Raw genomic sequence first — 19,818 nt, forward strand, 5'->3', positions numbered from 1 at the left:
TTCCGTGTCCCCAGTATTCGCATCATCTACTGCGTGACTGATAGTCTTGAGTTTGAATTCCACTTTATAAGCATGTGTCCTAACAGGTGCCATTTTTTGGGAGTCCTCATACACACAAATATACAGTAATATTCTGTTGAAACCCAGTACGTACCACTATTACAGCGTCCTACATACTGTTCTCTGATTGGTTTATGGTTGCCAGCGATAGCGGACAGCTGAAGTTAGTGTGAGATTGGAACAATGTTGTATTCCATAATTAGTTGCAACCCATATTCAACCAGCGACCGATTTTAGGAAAACGTCCGCGTGTCCGGTGTGAACGGCTTCGTCATTTTGACAGTATTTGAAGATGGCGTACAGCATAACATTGGCTTGGGGTCTGTAAGCACAAGAATTCATACATAAGGCTGATATTTGAGAAAATGTAAGGATTTTAAGTGCGCCTTATAGTGCAAAAAATACGGTACCTAAAAATTTTGGTGGAGGTTTTCACGTTTGTGTCGTCGAAATTAGCGCAGCTATTCATTTCTTAGCTGAATTACCCGATTAGACATGTTGGGGGACCTTGTTGAAAGTAAAAGAAACCACTAAACAGTGACGTGCTTCACATTTGAAGCTGCGAGGGGGAAAAGCAGAACAATATCTCAATGTGTTTATATTGTAAGTCAGACTCTGCGATTCTAATTACGACGTCTGCACCCGCAGGCCCTGTTGTGGGTAATTGTTTTTAAGCATTGGCTGATACCCTGAAGACTGCTGTAATGGCACTACTTCTCTCCATGAGGTGTTCAAATGACTCTATTTGCATTCAGGGGATTCGTAGATAGCGCTATATCGTCTTAACAAAGCTTTATTTTTGTTTTCCTCGGGCTAAACTTTAAGCGTGTCGCTTTCCTCTTGCGCAGGAAACGCTGTTTGTCGCAGATTAATTAGATACCTGGCGCTACGGCTGGAATTTACACAGATGCCTGACATTCGAAAAAAAAAAAAGCAACCTAATCGAATTTCGAGCGCCTGAAAGTCTCGGAGGCGCGACCGCTCCCCGATTCGCCGGGTACGAACGCTGGTCTGAAGGTGACTTAAGAGTTTGCACGAGGTCAGCTGAAAAATGCGCTCCCACGTCAGGGCTTTAAAAAAAAAAAAAAAAAAAAAAAAAAATCAATGTCAGCCAATTTGAAAGGTGGAAAAAAAAAACCTTATTGCTTCGGCAGAGCAGCCGTCTCTGTTGGAGTGTTGACATGTGGTGCAGCTTTTTTGAACCAATGGGGTTCAGAGGCTTAAATGGCCATGGGATCCTCCCCAGACACACTCCAGGACACTGATTGGCTCGAGCACTGGAGGTCGTATTTGGGCGGCGGTTTCATAAGTCTTATTTGTCAATAGAGCAGCAACATAGATTGAGATGTGGGTGAAACCGTCAACCTCCTCCCGTGGGGAATTTAGCCGTTGCCGTAGCAGCTTGAGTAGATATCGGGGCGGGCGATGCGAGCAAATGGATAAGTCCAGGACTATAAAAAGCCAAAATAAATAGAATTTGCTACTAATGCTGTATGCTCAAGGAACCTTGAAATGAACCCTGAGCTCTGCAATGCCCTCGAGTGGACGTACTTAGCATTTAATCGTACGCGAATGGCAATTCACAGATCGGCCACCGCCTTCTTTGGTCAAAGAAACAAACCGAAAGCAGTACCGTGGAAGTCGACAATTAATCAAACATGTTATTGTACTTCCGAGTTACGCACCGTGGAGAATTGGGTGGTGAAAGATGGATGTCGGGGAAGGATTCATTGGATTCACCTCCCTTGTTTGTACAGTTTTTTATTCCAAATAGACAGAAGCCATTAGAACCCAACGGTGACGGACGGCGCCGGGTCGCGCAACACACGCGTGACCTTTACGAGCTGCTAGAAATTAAACGTTAGTACTCGTAAAACACCTGAAAAATGTCGTGCGAAAATCGCCTCGCCATCCGTCTCGTCATTGAATCCCTAATGGGTGTGTGTGCACCTCCGTGACTTGAGATGTAAAACACACCGGGGTGTGTGCGTGACAGTTCATTAGTCCACGATATCGGTGGACAGTACCTACCTTGACATCCCCTCGCCGCAGTGTTTACTCTCCGAGAGCGGAGTGTAATGCCTCTGTCATAGTAGCCTACTTTTTAAGCGTCATTATAGAAGAAAAAGAAAAGCCCTTAATATATTCAAAAATATGCAAATGTCTTCAGTTTGCGTGGGGGACAGCTTATGAAGCCGGTTCATCAGGACGGCCCCGGGGACGAGTTAGCCGATCAAAAGTTGAAGATAATATTTCTGTGCTATCGCTTCTTGAGAGGCTGCGTGCGAGCTGGGCCGACTCTAGATGTTATTCTGTTCTGCTCAGTTCTGCGTGGAAAAAGGACATTCGGAATCAGACAAGGCGTCTTTTTTTTTGGGGGGTCAATTTTATTAGTTTTTTTGCAGAAGACCTCATGCCCCATATGCAGCATGTCTCACGTTGAGGATTGGGAGCCAGGAAATCGCTAACAAAATCCTGGTCAAAAAAGGGAGTTTGATCGGCAGTTGCCATATGGTGACTTAAGATACCGACCACGTAGCTTCTTTGGAACCTGCTTTCGGCGGGACTTAAGCCCATCTGTATGCCGGGCAGATTTTGGAGGTCAACAGGTCAACATATGCCTGTTTACAGTTGGAGGTCAACACTTCATAAGCAGGGTTGCGGACATTGCGGAAGAGACCGGCTCACTTGGCCCCCTGACATGTATGCTCAAACAGGGAAAAAAAAAAGGAAGAAATACTGCTTATTATTATCTCGCCTACTTTATTTCCCTGGCCTCGTGGCTCCAACCTGGTGATACAAGCAGGTTTTTTTTTTTCTTCCATTGGATTTTGATGAGGTGTATTTCACCATGAAGCAAAAGGTGCATCTCAGGGGGGAGGCCAGAATCTTAATAGCCACCATTTGTCAACACACACACAGAAAAGTATGTAGAGGGTTCTGTTTATGCGAGGGAAAATGTTGCTTGCTACGTAGCTCGTCGGACATGGAGGAATTGCTTTGGCTCGTCGCTCTGGGGTCTCCGCCCCCTAAAATAGCTGATTCCAAACATGCACAGGAAGGTGGGAGTATCAAAGTTGCGGTGGCCTCAGTTGTCCAGAAGCTTCTCTGCTGTTTTCCGGCGAACAAAGCGAAGCTCGCATTCAAATCTCACCTCTGTTGCCAAGAGTCGTTGCGCAGTCGGTCGCTTGTTTTAATTAACCGCTATAATGCTAACTCAGAAGCTCTTTAAATTGCCACGAATTAGTACCTTTCCGCGCCATTCCGCATGGAGGAGGACCTGAACCAGAGCGAGCCCTCCGCGATATGGATTCCCGGAAAGGAGGGAGCTGATCAATGCAAATATAAATTGCCCTCAAGCTTACGCCGCCTCCAGAAATTAAACAGCACTCTTACATTCTGTCTTGCAAATAAAATGAAATTCAAAAGGCAGCTGCTAATGTTTGAATTAATGGCTTTTCTCCCCCTCTAACAGTAGACTTGCAGAACACATCACACCGAAGGGACTATTTGTTGTTTTTTATTATTCTAAACCCCTTTTCGCTCATGAGCTGTATCGATGTGAGGCTCGGACAGGAATCAGCAACAAATGAACAACATTTTCGCCGTGTAACGTGTAAACATCGATCGCGACATTAAGTTGACAAATTTGCAGACCGGCGCCGGTTGGTTCTGGTTTGTTTTCCTCCACCGACCGGTTGCTGAATCCACGCGTTGCTGAGCTGCTTTAAAATGAATCGACCAAAGACTTCATTTTGTCCTTCACCGGGATCGGATTTGCCCAATATTACGAGGAAGCTGTGAAACATTTTCGCTCCGTGGGTAATGAGGCAACCTGCCAAATCGGGAAGGATCTTTGTCCTTTTTCATGCTTTCCTGGCAAAATTAAAATTGAAAAATGGAACCGCTTGTGCCCATTAATTTCCTGAAGAGACGTCAGACTCCTCTGCAGGGCGGGCAGGCTGTTTGCAAAGTGTCTGCTGGAGCGTAGACATGCTAAATCCCTCTGAAATACTCAATCGGCCGGGCCAACCTTGAGTTGCCTCGGAGTTCGTCCCGGTCGTCCCTCGGAGAGCGTCCCGTCAAGGACAGTCGTGTTTATTGTCACCGCGCGGGCGTCCCTCCGAAATGACGGTTTGATGCGGGAGTGTCCTTAGGCGAGACGCCCGAACCCACGTCGGGTCTTTTTCGTGACTTGCCTGGCAGCTTTTATCGTTTTCGTCGACCGTTTCTATAAGTATCCGCCCGTCTGTTTTTGCAGACGCGTTTAGCTCGAGCTCGAGCGTGTCGGGCACTGACAGGCAACGAGGCAGATGCTTGTTACGGCGTCCGGCGGTCTTTCCTTTTTGACGGTGAAGCCTCGTCGAGGCGAACGGACGAACAAGAGGCTCCTTTGACGTTGATCCAATGCCGAGCCAAACACGGGGTTGGTTTGATTCAGACTCGGCTGGCGAAAGATACACGATAACAGATGTGCCAAACCTCTCGTACACTTTTACCGCACCTTAATCCTACGACATACACCCTTGGCAGGTGTTGTTGCTGTTCCTGCTTTCTGAGGAGCATCGGTTGCCCCGAGGAAGCAAAGCTAGTCCACTGTTTGCAACACAAGTGGTACATCTTCACAATAAATATCACTTGAAAACGAGCGGACAAATGTGAAGACAATCGTGGAGGAGTCTTTTGACCTCATTGGTTGGACTCCAGAACTAGTCCCTTCCTTTCCCAAAGAGACTTTAGTTCGCTTAGAGGAATATGCGGAGGAAGAACTCCAGGCGCCGGTGTTTTCTCCGCCGCTGCTGTTCTGTATCATGGCAACCGACAAGTGTCTGATGGAAAAAGCTGTGCTTCCAGGTACTCAAAGTAACTGGAGCTACATCTGCAAAGCTGTTCAGTCCCTCCTCCTGTTGTTTATCTGAGATTTCAGGGTAATCAGAGGAAATAAACAACCAATCGGAGACTCAAAATCATAGTGGGCTGCAACAGAAGTCCAGTTACCGGGGGGAACAGTCGGCCTCCAGGAAGCCCGACGGGGTATCGGATCTCCGGGTCACGTTTTCACGGGGCGTCTCGTTTTTCACGCCGAATCGAAACCGGTTTATCTTTTTGTGTGACGAAAAAAAAACAATCGGAAAAAAAAAATGATACCCCATCATCTATCGGCGTCGCTGAACCGTGTGTAACCAGACTCACATATATTAAGGTTCCATTCATTATCTCCGTAATTACACTTGGGCTGTACTCGTAATTAAATCCGCCTCCTCGGATATCAAGCGAGCGATGGATAGTTACGTCGGTGCCGACGGTGAATCCGCGCTCGTGACAACCCCGTAATACCGTTTGTCGCAACGCCACGTCGTCGTCATGAACACAAAGCATGTTAGGGCCATTAAACTCAGCCTCGGCTGCACGGGTAAAAGCTCCGTCGATGAAAAATGGCCGTGAACATTAAAGTTGCATAACATCCCCATTATTTGACTGTGAGTCATGAGACGCCGATGCCGTCGAACGGTGCGGGGGGGGGGGGGGGGAACCGGTTCGAGTGAACGACAAAACCGCCAAATGAAACGGTCGTAATGTATTTTCACCCGATTGATAAATGTCTGATGTTTGTGTGATGTTTGGACGAAATGCCTGGATATAAGCAGATCCGCTTTTCCTCTTAACTTTCCCGTGCTTATGTGACTCATTAGTTCTTCTACGGCCCATTACTTTACCTCTCGCTAGGCCAGTGGCTTTCCTAGCATAGAGCTAGGATACACTCGTAATGCACATGTATGCTAAGGTTATCTTTGGTAATGCATGCAATGTTGCCATGGTTGTTAAGTAATACACCCACTAGGGGGCAGTTAATGCTAAACACGGCAACGGCGGAGAGATCTTACACCGCCGCAATGTCGTCTTCAGTTGGTACCGCTCCGTTAGCTCCGTTAGCTGCGTTAGCTACGCATCGGCGCGCTCCCTGAAATCGTACAGCAGAGGTGGGCAAACTTTCTGGCTCGGGGGTCGCATTGACTTTTAAGATTTGACAGACGGGCCGGGCCACCACAAGATACGATACATGTAAGAAAAAAAAAAAAAAAAAAAAAAAAAAAATGCATTTGTTAACAGTACATATCAGACCCGTCTGACATTTGCTTTGAAAATGAAACGAGTTTGGTTTAGAAGGCTCTGAAGTTCGCTTGCATTTCATGCACAAACCATTTTTTTTTTCCCTTGTAGCTTCACGTGCAGCTCATTCACGTGTATCAGTATGTCCACAGTAAAGGCTAAATCACAGGAAAATTCTCAAGTAGCTCCAAAAATGAAATAATCTCTCACTTTCATCGATCCAATCATTCACATCAAGTATGAATTCTGTACCGATCTTTGGCGGGCCGGATTAAAAAGTCCAACGGGCCGGATGTGGCCCGCGGGCCGTAGTTTGCCCACCCTGTCGTACAGGATGGACAGAAAGCTCGGCCCGTACGTGGATTTATCGTGCAACATAAAAGAGCCGTTGACCGTTCATCAGTGCCAAACTGACGTTAGGCTGTGGTCGTTTGAGCGAAGCCAAAAGCAAATGAATGCTGATGTGTGTCCGCTGGCTGTTTGCTGAACAACTGCTTCCTTTGGACAGAAATGAAGTATCCTTTAGATTTTAAGGTGTGTCGGAAGCCGCAGAGGAGCAAAGAGTAGGGGACTTTATCAACATCAGCTATGGATCATCAGGCTATTTATCTATTTTTGATTTCGGCTCAGCGTCGCTCACGTTCCTCCCCGGACGAACCCTGGTACTTGGAAAGCATCGCCCAAACGACGACGCTTTGTCAGCATCTATCTTTTTCCCTCAAATGAGCCTTGAAAGCACGCGGCCTCCGAACTTCCTCGTCGTTATGCCGGTTCCGCTCGGCTTCTCCGCCTCCCTTGTTTCGCGGCGTCTCATCGGCATGTCGTTTCTACACCCCCTCGCAAGAACTATGATGTCTTGACAGAAGTCTTCATCGCGAGGATCGACCAAAGTGCCCTGGGAATGGGGCGGCGGGGGCGCGTTTGTTATACAGGTGTTTAAAATCGACAACCTACCCAGTAAATTTTGACAGAAATACAAGGAAAGTCACCTTGGGGGCGGGACGTGCGGTTGCCGTCCGAAATGAAACGCAGCCTCGTAGAAACGTATCCCCACTCGGGCCCGATCCACTTCTATCGAGTGAGTCATGTTTGTGTTTCTATCTGCCACTTAGGCATCCCTAATGGTGTGTTTTTGCGGGCGTAGCTGCAGGCTGTTTGTTTACCCCTGCAGGTACTCAATGGTGCGTCCCACTAGCAGCGCTAAAGGCCTTTTTTGCACAAAGATAAAAACACTGACAGGTGAAGGACTTCAAGAAACACCAGAAATGCTTTTTTTTTCTTACTCGCGGACATGCAAGCTTGAGGATGCTGTCTTGGGACTTTTGAAGTTTACGCTCTTAGTTTCTCTGGCAATTCCGATATTCGTCTCTCAGAAGGGGCAAAAGCCGCGGTGCGACGCTTCTGTTACCGAAACACACTCTGGATTTTAGCCTCAAAGCGTTTCCGCCCTATCAGCCCATTAGCTCGGCTTTTTTTTTTTCCCTGTTGCAAAGCACAGAATCAGAGAAAACACAAGGAAATCGGGGAGAGTTTCAGTTCCCGAGACCGGACTGCCTGCTTTCCCTTTAAGAAAGCCAATCATCTTCATCTAACCCTAAACCTTTCCTTCCATTAGAATACAAATGTGATTTAAAAACGCCTCTCACACTAATGGACAATAAAATCACCATGCCTGGCATAGCGCAGTATAGTTGTGTGCAGTACAAGCATCTCTAACAGTCATTTATAACCAATTAGGGTGACACGTTTGCTATTTTAAATGCAAGATGGAGATTTTCAGGTTCAAAATTGATGGCAAAGAGAGAGAGAATTTACAAATAAATAAATGCGGGATCCCGGGAAGCGAGGGAGGTCTCCGGACGAGCGCTGTAAACTCGTCGTTCCTCCTTCTGGTCGTTTTTTGCTTCCACCTGACTTCTAATGCAGAAGGGCTTATTAGCATGATGCTAATGAGGTGTGTAGGGGTCCGATGATAAAGGGTGTGTGTGTGTGTGTGTGTGTGCGCGCGCTCTGTCGGGAGGTACCCTCTCATTAGACCCCACTGCTGTCAGACGGCCCTCGCAAACCTCCCACGCCGGGAGGACGCTGGTCGTGTGTTCATTAAAGGTCAGATGTCGGCTAATATCGGCGGAGAGGCTCGGTGAGGCGCGGCGTTCGGACGGCCCCCGCCGTGTGTCTGCGGGGGAGTTTGTGTTGTTTTCGTGTTACATTACGCCGATCCGATCCTCCAAACTCACCGGGTATTTTGGATTCGGAGGCGGGGATTATATTAGCGAGTAATGATGTTGGTTTTGTGAAAACGCCACAAAATGAGGTGACGCTGTTAAATGGCGTCAGGGATTTTGTGTTTGTCACCCGACGATACCCGACGCCGAGGGGCCGCCGGCTTTCTCATTTATTTACTTCTCTATTTTCTTAAATCTACTTTTCCCATTTCCAAATATTAACAGCGGAGACTATGGCGGGCGGCGGGTGTGACTTTCGCCCCCATTGCTTCCTGCTTCACATCATTACATCCAATCTAAATCCCGTGTTATTCATCCAGACACACACACACACACACACATATGCTTCCAACATGTACTCAAGGGGTTCCTGATCGAGCTTCTGGTGTTTCCATTCTCAAACAAACCAACAAGCTAAATGGATGAACCCCATAAATCCCAAATAATTACAAAAAAAATTTAAAGAACATTTTATATGTATATTTTTATATATATGTGTGTGTGCGTGAAAAAACTTGATGGAAATCATGTCAAATTGTGTGAAATTGAAAGACGTTCAAAATATCCTAGGAAAGTGAAGGATTCCGGCACAAAACATTGATAACGAGGGATTATTTTGGATGAATTACCTGAAAAATTAGGAAATCCCAGGTCCCAAACTACCAGGTGGACCTGAGACGTGAGTGAAAGGGGAATTAGATTTTCGTCAAGGACTGACCCGCAAAAAGATTGCACTCCATATTAAATCCATATCAGAGATTAAGTACGGAGAAAAAAGGATTTTGCGCCGACACGTAAAAGGAAGGAACAAACCGGATTTTCATTTTTCGGAACCACATATTAAAAACCCGCCCGCTGTCGGCGATTGCTTCCAGTGTAATGTCACGCAACGTTCAGATAAATATCTCGCCGCGAAAAGTCCGATTGCTTTTCGGCTCCACGGAAACCAAAAAAAAAAATCTCAAGTAGAAGGAAGGTTGTAGGTCTGGAGGTTTAGGGATTGTTAATATGAGAGAAGAGTATGAAGAATATGCATCATAACTTTGAGCGCGAGATGCTAATCTCATGCTAATCTCATGCTAATCATGATGCTAAACTTGATCGATAGTCTAATCTGGTTCCGGAGTTACTCTGGAAGGAAGTTTTCTTTTTCCAGAGAAAGAAACCAAAAAAGTAGAAAACAAATGTTCACTTCCCCGGAAGCCAGCTGCAGTTTGTGACCTTGAATTCACCAGAAGGAAAAGTGTAGCGTCTGTAATGAGCAGCCAGATGGTAAATTGGGGTCCCGAGCCTTTATTTTTGAAATCTAGCTCGACTCCCAACACACACACACACACACACACTCTGTTTTCAAGCATCTCGACCCCCCTCCTCGTCCATGTTTCCTTCATCTCCCTCTCGGAGGACGAGATCCCCTCGGAGGACGAGCCCCGGTTAATTGCGTCGAGTGATTCTCCGGGGAGCAGAGTTTTCTTTTAACGTCTTTTTTTTTTTTTTTCTTTTCATTTTTTCTTTCATCTCAAGGCAGATATTTTCATGTTTTTTTTGTTTTTTTTTTATTGTCAACTTTCGGTCGAAGCCAAGCCCGGAGATCGTCCACGGGGGTCCGAAGCGTTTCGTGTTTTGTCGCTAAAAGAAAGTTACAAAGGGACTTCCTGTCCTACTTCCTGTCTGGACGTCAAAAGAGGAAGTTTGTTTTTGTTTGTCCAGGGGACACAAGCGCAAGCTTGACGAGGCCAAGAGAGAGGAAGAGGAGGAAGAAGGACGGGCCGAATCCGCCGACGAATCGTCCAAGGAGTCCTACGAGGAGGAGGAAGAGGAGGAGGAGGAGGAAGGCAGCAACTCGGAGGAGGACGAGATGGCGGCCGCCTTGGAGGCGGAGCTTAACGACTTCATGTGACGGCGGTGAGGATCACGTGACTTTAAAAAAAAAACAGAAGAAGAAGAAGCCCTGATGTCCATGGACACGGTACCCGAACTTCGTGTCGTTCTCCGCTGCTTGGACGAAGAGGCTGTGTGTGTGTGTGTGTGTGTGTGTGTGTTTGCATGTGTGTGTGTGCGGTCTAACATGGGATGTGTTGCACAGGAACCAGGCGTTGCCGTGTAAATACAGCGAAAGGTTTTTCTTTGGTTTTGTTTTTCTAGCGTTGCTACGTGACGGCCCTTTTCTGGCGTAAACGTCGCTTTTGATACCTTTTTTTTTTTTTTTTTTTGTCCTCGTCTTTGTTTTAATTGTCAAAAATCAAGTTTTATACGGATGAGGAGAAAAACAAACAAAAAAAAAAAAACAACTCAAAACATTTTGTCGTTCATGCCAAAGAGTTTCGGAACAGGTCCGTCGATTCGTGCAGCTACAAGGTTTCGCTCCCCGGGTGTTTGCGCGTTTGCAGCGTTCCGCTAACGTAAAAGCGGACAAAGTTGTGTTGTTTTCTTACAAACAAGGCGGGTTCCTTTTTTTAAATTTGCGGGAAAACCCCCCCGACGACGAGGGATGAGGGAACCGGTTAACCGACCGACCAGATGACACTCGGGACGAAAAACCGCCGCCGTTTTTTAAACGAATCAGGAAGAGGCAGCCGTCGGTTTGGCGTCGGAATCCAACATAGGACTCAAAACTATATATATATTTATATATGTGTGTGCGTGTATATATATATAGTTTTATTTAATATCTTTTAACATCTGGATAAATTCAATTCAAACCTTTGTCGTCCAAATCCGAGCCGATTTTCGACGTCCTTCCTCGTCCGGGAGCCGAACATCGGAGTCATCGGGTGTCAGCCAATCAGAAAGAAGGTTCTTAGGAGGAACGCAGCGTCACGGTAACAACAGCTGTTAAGTTTCTCCTTCATGTCTCCAGGTCACAATCGTGCAGAGACCTTCAGCTTACAGACCGGTTTTCTTCACGCCGACACGTCGAGACATCTCACACACACACACACACACACACACACACACACACACCGGACTCTTCCTGTCCCTCCTTTTCTCTGCGTCGTTCAAAGCGACAGTGTGTAGTTTTTATGCAACAAGCAGGAGGCGTTCGCGTTTCACCGGCGCCGTCCGCACTTTTCAACCGGCGTTTCCTGGTGATTTTTTTTTTTCCCTCCATGGTTTTCAATCACAGATGTAAAGTTTTTTTTTGTTTGTTTGTTGGTTTGTTTGTTTTGTAAAATCCTGTTTCATACCTGAACCTGACAGAGAAGATACTTTGAATAAATAAAGACCTTTATAAGTAACCGCAGCTCTCCTCGTGTCTCGCGGGAAAAGTGTTCACCGTGGTGACGGGGTTTACAGGTGTGTGTGTGTGTGTGTGTGTGTGTGTGTGTGTGTGTGATATTAGCCTGTCACTGGGGGCAGACTGGGTCCTCTCCCTCCTCCTGCATCCTCAGGGTTTCAGCAGATCATTAAAAAAAGCATAAAAAGTCATGAAATAGATTTTGCGCAAATTAAAGCCTTTAAATACCATTAAAAAGCATTCAATTCAACGTCTAGAGGCATTAAAAATTTAAATCCACTTGATGGGAAAAGCAATTTATTTTGATTCGGCTATTTTTCATTTAATCATTTGGATCCGAATCCAGTGATGATCGACAGGCCGCGCCAGAGTTGGAGCAAAAAGAAAAATAATCACACGTTAATTTAAATCCATGTGATTCTTCCGGTCAGATGTGCATACCTACCAAAGCTATGCCAGATGTAAATAATTGACATTATAAATAAACATAAACAGTTAGACATTTAATTTGTCTAAAATGGCATTAAAAAGCATCAAATTAGATTAACTGATACCTGCAGAAACTCCGATCCTTCTCCCGGCGGACGGTGTCACTGAAATTTGACTCCGTTTTCATTCACAAGTGTAAATAAATGCAAAAAATACCAAGTTATTTGACGGAACCGTCGCCTCCCTTTACCCTCCTTGTGTTTTTGTTCTTGACGTGTGAGTATTTCCACCCTTTTAATCCGGCGAGTACATTTTAAAACCGTATTATATCAGGTGACATTTAAAAAAAGTACCGTAAAAGAAAAAAAAGAATTGCTATGTTGAGGCAACTCAGGATGTTATTATTTTAACTAACGCTCCCATTTTTTTTTTTATCTTTATTTTATAATCAATCATAATTGTGCTTGTTTTACAGCCTCCCAGACACTTGGATTCGAGAGTACAAAAAAAAAATATTTTTTTTCCACAATATTCCATTTTCAGGCGAGATCTAGACACAAAGCAAGTTTATTAATCCACGGAAAGATGATTTGTTTGGCGCCGCGTGTCAACAAAAACACCGACAATATGAGACGCGAGAGAGCGGCGGGGAAAACATCTCGTTTTCGTAAGCGGTGATAAAAAGCTTCCCCGCGCAATAAAAGGGGAAATATAAAGAGATCTGATCAAACTTGAAGCGAAAAGGGAAGAAAAGGGCGCTCGTTTGTTTCGACATTCACGGGGAGTCAGAAGCAGCATCTTAGCCGGGAACACGTTGCCTAGCAACGCGTCATAAAGAAACAGGTGCCGTTCGACGCGAGGACATAATTGTAACGTTCGCCGGTAGATTGTAAACACGAGCTGCTGTTTGTTAATGTTTTATAGACGTTTGGCAGAGTCTCCGGATCATCTGACTCATCTCTACTAGTAGTACTAGTACTAGTAGTAGCGGTTAGCCTTCACAACTACCTATTTTCCGCACTATACGCACCTTAAATCGTCTCAAAAATCAGCCTTTTATTTGCATTCTTGTTGTGCTTCCTGACATCCAACTAATTTTATGCAGCGGCTCAAAAATCTGTCAAAGTGTTTTAGTGCGACTTTACTAATCGACCAAGCTTGATTGATCGTCGGGACGTCGCTCGAATATGGGTTTCAACGTTAGAAAACGTTAGATAACTAATCATGTCGTGCTGGAATACAATGTTGTTCCAGCCTCATGCTAACTTTAGGTGTCTGCTATTGCTGGCAACCGTAAACCAATCAGAGAACGGTATGTAGTGCGCTTAATTCCACCATTTTTTAATAACAACTGTGTTTCAACATAATATTAATGCACATTTGTGTGCATGAGGACCCCCAAAAACGGCACTTGTTAGGAGACATGCTTACAAAGTTGAAAAAAAAGTAAAGAATATTTTCCGAGGGAGCGAAGCCAGATGAATAGTTCAACTAAACAGACTGTTTTGTTTTTGCGTTTATATACCGTATGTTTTATCATGCGCCTTACGGTCCGCAAAAAAACGGGAGAAGGTTATTTAATTTTGTGTGTCGTCTCCACGTTCTCCTGCCTGTTTTCTCCTCAGGTTCGAGCCGCGATCCAGAAACAAAGAGTGAGTGATGGTTGGATGTTTCTCTTTGTGACCTTGTGATGAATTGATTATTTTTTTTGTTCTTATTGTAGCTGTAATTATTCCATCTGCAACCGTGTTTTTCCCACTCCGGAAGCTTTTTGACGCAAAGGTTACGGCAGATGTCTGTACTTTTTGAGGCCGATTGGAGAGAAAAGGCGTCAGCGACGTTGGAAATGGGTCAACTTTGCGGGAAGTCGGTGTTTACCGGGTAATAAACCCGGCTCGCTGCTGAGACGGAGAACGGCTCATTATTTGGCAAAAACGAGTCTGGGCTCCGAATCCCATCCCAGCGTGATACTTTTTTTTTTTTTTTTTTTTTTTTGTATTTGTAACTTTCCGGCTCAGACTGTCGCCACGGTCCGATAAGTTCCCCCGTCCTCACAGCGAGCGATTTCCCGACGTCTGGCCGGGGATTAGCTCCACGGATCAATGCCTCCTCCATCATCCTGCCCGACCAGGAAATGAGAAGAAGAAGAACGTCTGAAGGTCAAACTTGCAGATGATAAGATGCACAAAATGTCAAACCTTTTCTGGGATAAAGTTGGATTCGGCTTGTCTTGATGCTAAGCTAGGCTAATCGACGACCCGCTCTGGCTTTTTTCACTTTTTTTTTTTTTTTCTCCCTTTGTTAAAAAAGCAGGAGGAAGGAAAGCGTAATAATGCGCAACTTGTGTGTGAATATCGCCCTCATCGCACCCACACTCTGCTTTTTAACTTTATTTCCCTTTATTTTGTGCGATCAGGAAATGGCTCCCAAAAAAATAATTTATAAAAGACTTTGAGATGCACCAGATTGTCGAAGCCCAGTGGACGTCTGGAGCGTATTAATCTGGATTAATTAATCCTGAAAACAGAAAAAGCCATCTGTTACCAGCATGCTAGCTGGCTAGCTGGCTAATTGGCTAGCTCGTTACAAAATGTGCATGGTAGTCATAGTAACCATAGTAAAAATTGTATAGTACTAATGGTAGTAATGTCAATAAAAATAATATTATAGTCGTATTAGTGATAGCAGTTGAAGTAGTTTCCATTTCGAGGCTATTAGCCGCTGCTCTTCTCTGCAGCTAATTTATGGATTTCTAGCGGCTAACAAGCTTCACACCGCCAAATTTAGCCTCATCAAATCGGACCAATGAAATTAGACGTGTTCCAGGCACCGTTAGGGAAAAAGCATTTACATATTTAATTAAAAGATAAAAGCTAATTGTTTTTTTGGAATCCTTAAAAAAAAAAACAACATTTTTTTCAGTGGTGGCGGCTTCTATTCAGTTGCGCCCAATAGAAATATTAAATTAAAGTAATATTGAATGTCTTCACGCACACAATGGGATGTCTCTCCACGTTCAGAAGCTGCTCCGTCATTAGACATCCAGAATATAAATCAACCTCCTGCACGTCGGCTCATTTCCGCCGCTCCAGAAATACGCCACCCTCCCCAAACACACCCTTTGTTCGTTTCTTGAAATCGAGAGATTTTTTTTGTCACAGTTTTTGTTTCCTCTGGATGGATTTTTTTAATTCAAGGATTTAAACTTTTATTGTCGTTACACAGAGCGCAATGAGATTTACACTTAGCAGCTCTCAGGTTGAGTGGAATCAAAAACAGACACAAACAACATGTCTGTTTTGTTTATATCTATTTTTTTGTTGTTGCTATTGTCGCTCTATTTATGTTTTCTCTCTTCCTTTTTCTTTTTTTTTTTTTCTTCTCATTCTGTTGTCCATTCCTATCCTTTGCTGTCTATTTATTTGTGGATGTCTTTTGCTATTTTCTGTCTGTTTATATTTATAGAATCTGTATTTCGAGGGGAAAAAAATTTAAATATATCAGGGACTGGTTAATTTTAACTCAGGTATATTTATGATTCATATTTATTGACACTATAACCGTTAACAATAGCAGCATCTCTGGGTAAGAGATATAAGATTTTTTTTTTTTTTTTTAAATAATATAAAAATGTAAGTGCCTTCTATATGAATATGAAAAAAAGAAAAATATAAAAAGTAAAGATGTGAATAGTGACCGGGCATTTATTGGTCGGTGTTTACGTCCTTCTGCGGTGCCTTTTTTTTTTTTCCCGTCTTAGTTTCAAAGTGTTATTCCAGAAACTGATGTCTTTTTTTGTTTCCTCTGTTCCAAACCGGATGGATTCCACCGTCCGTCGACGTTCCCCGCTCTCATCCTCCACCCGCCCAGAGCTAATATTTCATTATATCGTCTGGAAGGTCAGTGTTTTCACAGCAGCGGAGCGATTCCACCGTCCTGATCAGATGTCTGACTTTATTTCCACTGACGGGTGTTTTTTTTTTTTTTTTTTTCTCCTCTGCTCTGATTTACAGCCTCCATAAACACCCTCCTCCGCCCCCGGGAGGGAGCAAATAGAAAAGACCAGGGTTAATTAATCAGGAAATGCCGTCACGGTTACAGGAACCAGGCTTGTTATTGCTTCCAGTCCAAAGAATTGAAAAAAAGGTATGTATATATAGAGTTTTCTATCAATAACTTGCTGTAATAAGTTCTTGCACTAACTCTGTTTTATCCTTGTTGCTTTCAGCCCATTTGCATCCTGCTTATTATTGTCATCACTGTTTATGTTGTTGTTTTGGTTGTGTATTGTTTTTGTTCTGTTTATTTGAGGATCTCTTTTGCTATATTCTAATCGTCTGTCTATAAGTATATTCATTTTTATTGACACTGCAACCGGTATGATTTTCTCCAATGGGCATCTGTAAAGTTTTTCATATATTCACATTGCTACTTTTCTCACTATTTTCTAGATAGGTAGAGTTTTTTTTTTTATTATGATTATACTTTATTGTCTTGTATGTATATTTAATTTACTGTCAGAGCAATGTAAGAAAGAAGTAACAACCACTTAATTTAAGATGTCTATTTAATGGTGTCATCCAGTAACCTTTATCCAGCTGTGGGATTCTCAATATATGTTATTTATGCCATTATTTGTAAAATGTCTGATTCTGTCAAATAAACCCAGAAGACACATCAGTCTGAATGGCTAGAGGTCTGATTTTATGCACAATTTATTGACAAACAAACACTCAAATCTTCTAAAACCAAGACTTTCTGATCATGAGGAGTGGACCGCTGCTCTGTCAAGATCATCTTTTCTTTCGGATGAATCTTTAATGCTCGTACTTGTGAAAATAAAGTGTCCACCCTGGCCGGTGTGGATGAAACCTAAGTCATTTTCCCAAAGCTCTGCATCTTGCCGAAGAAATGACATTTGGTGATATTTTTTCCTTCTAAGTGCTTTTCTCTAAGTGTAGTGTTGTATACGTGCAACCCAAACATGTGAACTAACTGGTTAGCTCAGTGCCATAAGCTTCCGGCACTGCATTTGGAAACCGCTGGTTCGAGTCCAGTGCAGGCCTATATTGGGTTCAAGTCTCTCTTTGCCAAATATATCTAAGTACAATTTTTTTTTTCTCAGTGCTTTTTTCCTCTAAGTGTGACGTTATATAGGAGAAACCCGGATTTCTCTCTGTGACTGGTTAGCGCAGTGCCATAAGCCACTGACGCTGTATGTGATACCGCTGGTTCAAGTCCAGTACCAGTCACACAGCCACATCGGGTACCCGCCCGGTGGAAGGCCGACAACAGCCAGGTCGGGTCCCAACCCCGATACAAGGCCGACGTGGGGGAGTCAGGCGAAGCAAGGAGGAGGGCGAGAGGCAGACAGGCCGAGATAGGGAGGAGGGGGGGCCCCACTAACCAGGGCCCCCCGGGGGGACTTTGGGGGTAGAGAGAGGGGGGCAGGCAGACGAGCACCGTAGAAACAGCCCTGCTAGAGAAATTTCTAAATTTTACTTTTTGGAAAATAGGGGCCCCACACACACATTTGGAGGGGATACATACTTTATTCATTTTTGCAAAGCTAGCCAGAGTGCGCACACTACCATGGCACTCTTACAAACACAACTTCTGGCCTCACCACACCTGCAACAAGCACAAACAATTAGAGATGCACTGTCAAACAATACTTTCATTTCAACACATACAAAGAAAACCTCCTCAACTACACAACAATCCATCTTAAATATCAGCAATTAACATTGTGCTTAACACTAAATAACATTATACAAAATTAACAACAACAATTCAAGACATCACTTACCATTATATTTACAAACACTTGGGATGTACATTTCTCGACTCTCAGGACAATCTGAAAAACACAGATTCTCATCACACTTTGCAAAACAAACAATACAATGACGTTCCATCAAGGCTTCTTTTACCTTCAACCTTCTTTCCGGATGCTAATTCACAGTCTGTATCAAAACCCAAAAGTCACCTCAGTGGCCAGACATCTTTAGTGACAATTTGCATATTTGACTATTTAATATTTGTGAATGTCCAGATTGAGTCTACTTTTGGTATATTAGGCCAATTTTTAGTTTGCCCTTCAGTCAAACAGGAGCATCCCGAGGAATACATGCAATCCATTGAGCTGTTTTACAGATAACACAGAATTACTTCTCTATTTACAGAGACTACAAAGATATATACTATATACATGGACTTGAACCAGTGTCCTTCTGTTTCAGAAGATCAGCCTGCTGATGCCAGATCTGGTAAACAAATCCACATAAGCATTTGCAATATGAAGCAAATGCACTGGGATCCTTCACACCAAGCTGATTTGAAGTATATATATATTGATCTATGCAGGAGCAGAACCTGCTTTGAGACAGATTTTACATCCTGTGTCCAACAGCTGTATAGATTCACATAAAGACCGGCTAGTAGACGACGTTCCAAGAAACTGCAAGCATGTCGACAACATTTCATTCACATATACAAGAGGTCGTCTACCTCTGCTCATGAGGCATCTTAATAAAATGTATTTACTAAAGTCTATGCTGGATACCAAACCTACCCACCACTTCATCTAACTCTCATCACATCTTCAATTTCAGACTCAAGTCTGATATGTCACCTCCAGAACATTCCTCAAAGTCCTCCGTTAAGGGAACTCCAACTCCCTTCCTGACAGCAACTGTCCTTTCCTTCCACACTCCTTGAACCCACAGCAGTCCAATTTCCTTTGGCACCCTGTATGCTATCGGCACTAATCTGGTCCAAGGTTAATACTGATGCAACTTGTGCATTTATTAGGTCCGTCTAGGCCAGGGAGACCAAACAAGAGGAACCAAAGTATCCAGACACAAGTTATAGGAAAGCGTATTTATTCAAAATTGCAAAAACAATGGTAAAAAGCAGAAAGTCCTCGGCTCCTATGCAGTTTGTGGCTTGACAACCGCTGCCTCCTCCAAAAGCAATTCCCCAGTTCAGAGACGGTGCAGCTCCCAGAGGGTATCTGGCGTCGCCCAGGACCAATAGGGGACGGCAACTGGTTACCATTTACTAAATGCTCTCAGCTGCTCAGAACTACCTGCAACATACAGAGGGAAACAGAGCCACAGATGAACAGACAGTGAAACCGACACACTGCAAAGAGTTACAACACTAAAGCACTTCCATAGGTTAACAGACGCCACTTTAACAAGCAGACACAAGCGCTGTGCAAAGGAAGTTGTATCTCAAATCTCATGCTAATACAGACATTCCACAGTAGCTATCAGAAAAGCTGAGCAGATCAAACAAAACCAGAGCTTTTTGGGAGCTGCTCCCATTTATTGCCAGACATGGGGCAAGAAACAGCCAGACATTATTTTGGTTTTCTAAGCTTTTCTAGCAACATCGGCAGGTTCTAAGTGCACCAACTCTTAAACGCTACAAATGTTATCTTGTCACTTTTACAAACACAACAGAATTTGTCTACACCTCTGGTACCAACTCCTAGGCAGTATTGCCTGATACTGAGCCCTGTTGCAGTTCATGCAGAATACTAAGACTGCATCTTGTCACTCAGGACAGTTTGCAATAGCAATGTCCAAATGTCTCAGGGCCACTCGTGTCACTCTACCCTCCCAAAATGATCGGTTTCTCCACCTCACATACATTGAAAGGAGAATCATGCAAACATACCGACTGACATCCAGAGGTGGTGATCCAAACGAAAGCCAAGCGTTGCGTTCCGTACAGACGAGCCTGAGG

General features: G+C 44.1%; 1 protein-coding gene across 2 annotated transcripts in view; it reads left to right on the forward strand.

Annotated features, from left to right (window-relative positions):
- The window catches only part of ctdp1 (CTD (carboxy-terminal domain, RNA polymerase II, polypeptide A) phosphatase, subunit 1), a 50,872-nt gene extending 34,129 nt beyond the window's left edge, over nucleotides 1-16,743 (forward strand). The window contains exons 13-15 of one of the 2 annotated variants that reach the window (XR_015108063.1): nucleotides 15,934-15,962; nucleotides 16,077-16,209; nucleotides 16,292-16,743. Coding sequence is in view for 1 of the 2 variants with exons in the window: in XM_086171753.1 (XP_086027879.1) it covers nucleotides 10,107-10,296 (190 nt within the window). In the remaining variant the exon portion in view is untranslated. Of the gene's footprint in view, nucleotides 1-10,106; nucleotides 11,636-15,933; nucleotides 15,963-16,076; nucleotides 16,210-16,291 lie in introns of those variants that run through there. The other variant, XM_086171753.1, reaches the window with a different exon arrangement.
- Nucleotides 16,744-19,818: the final 3,075 nt, after the last annotated feature.

The sequence above is a fragment of the Fistularia commersonii genome, chromosome 24 (assembly GCF_037954325.1).
Source record: "Fistularia commersonii isolate RoL2024-O1a breed Wild chromosome 24, RoL_Fcom_v1.0, whole genome shotgun sequence".
Classification (NCBI taxonomy): domain Eukaryota; kingdom Metazoa; phylum Chordata; class Actinopteri; order Syngnathiformes; family Fistulariidae; genus Fistularia; species Fistularia commersonii.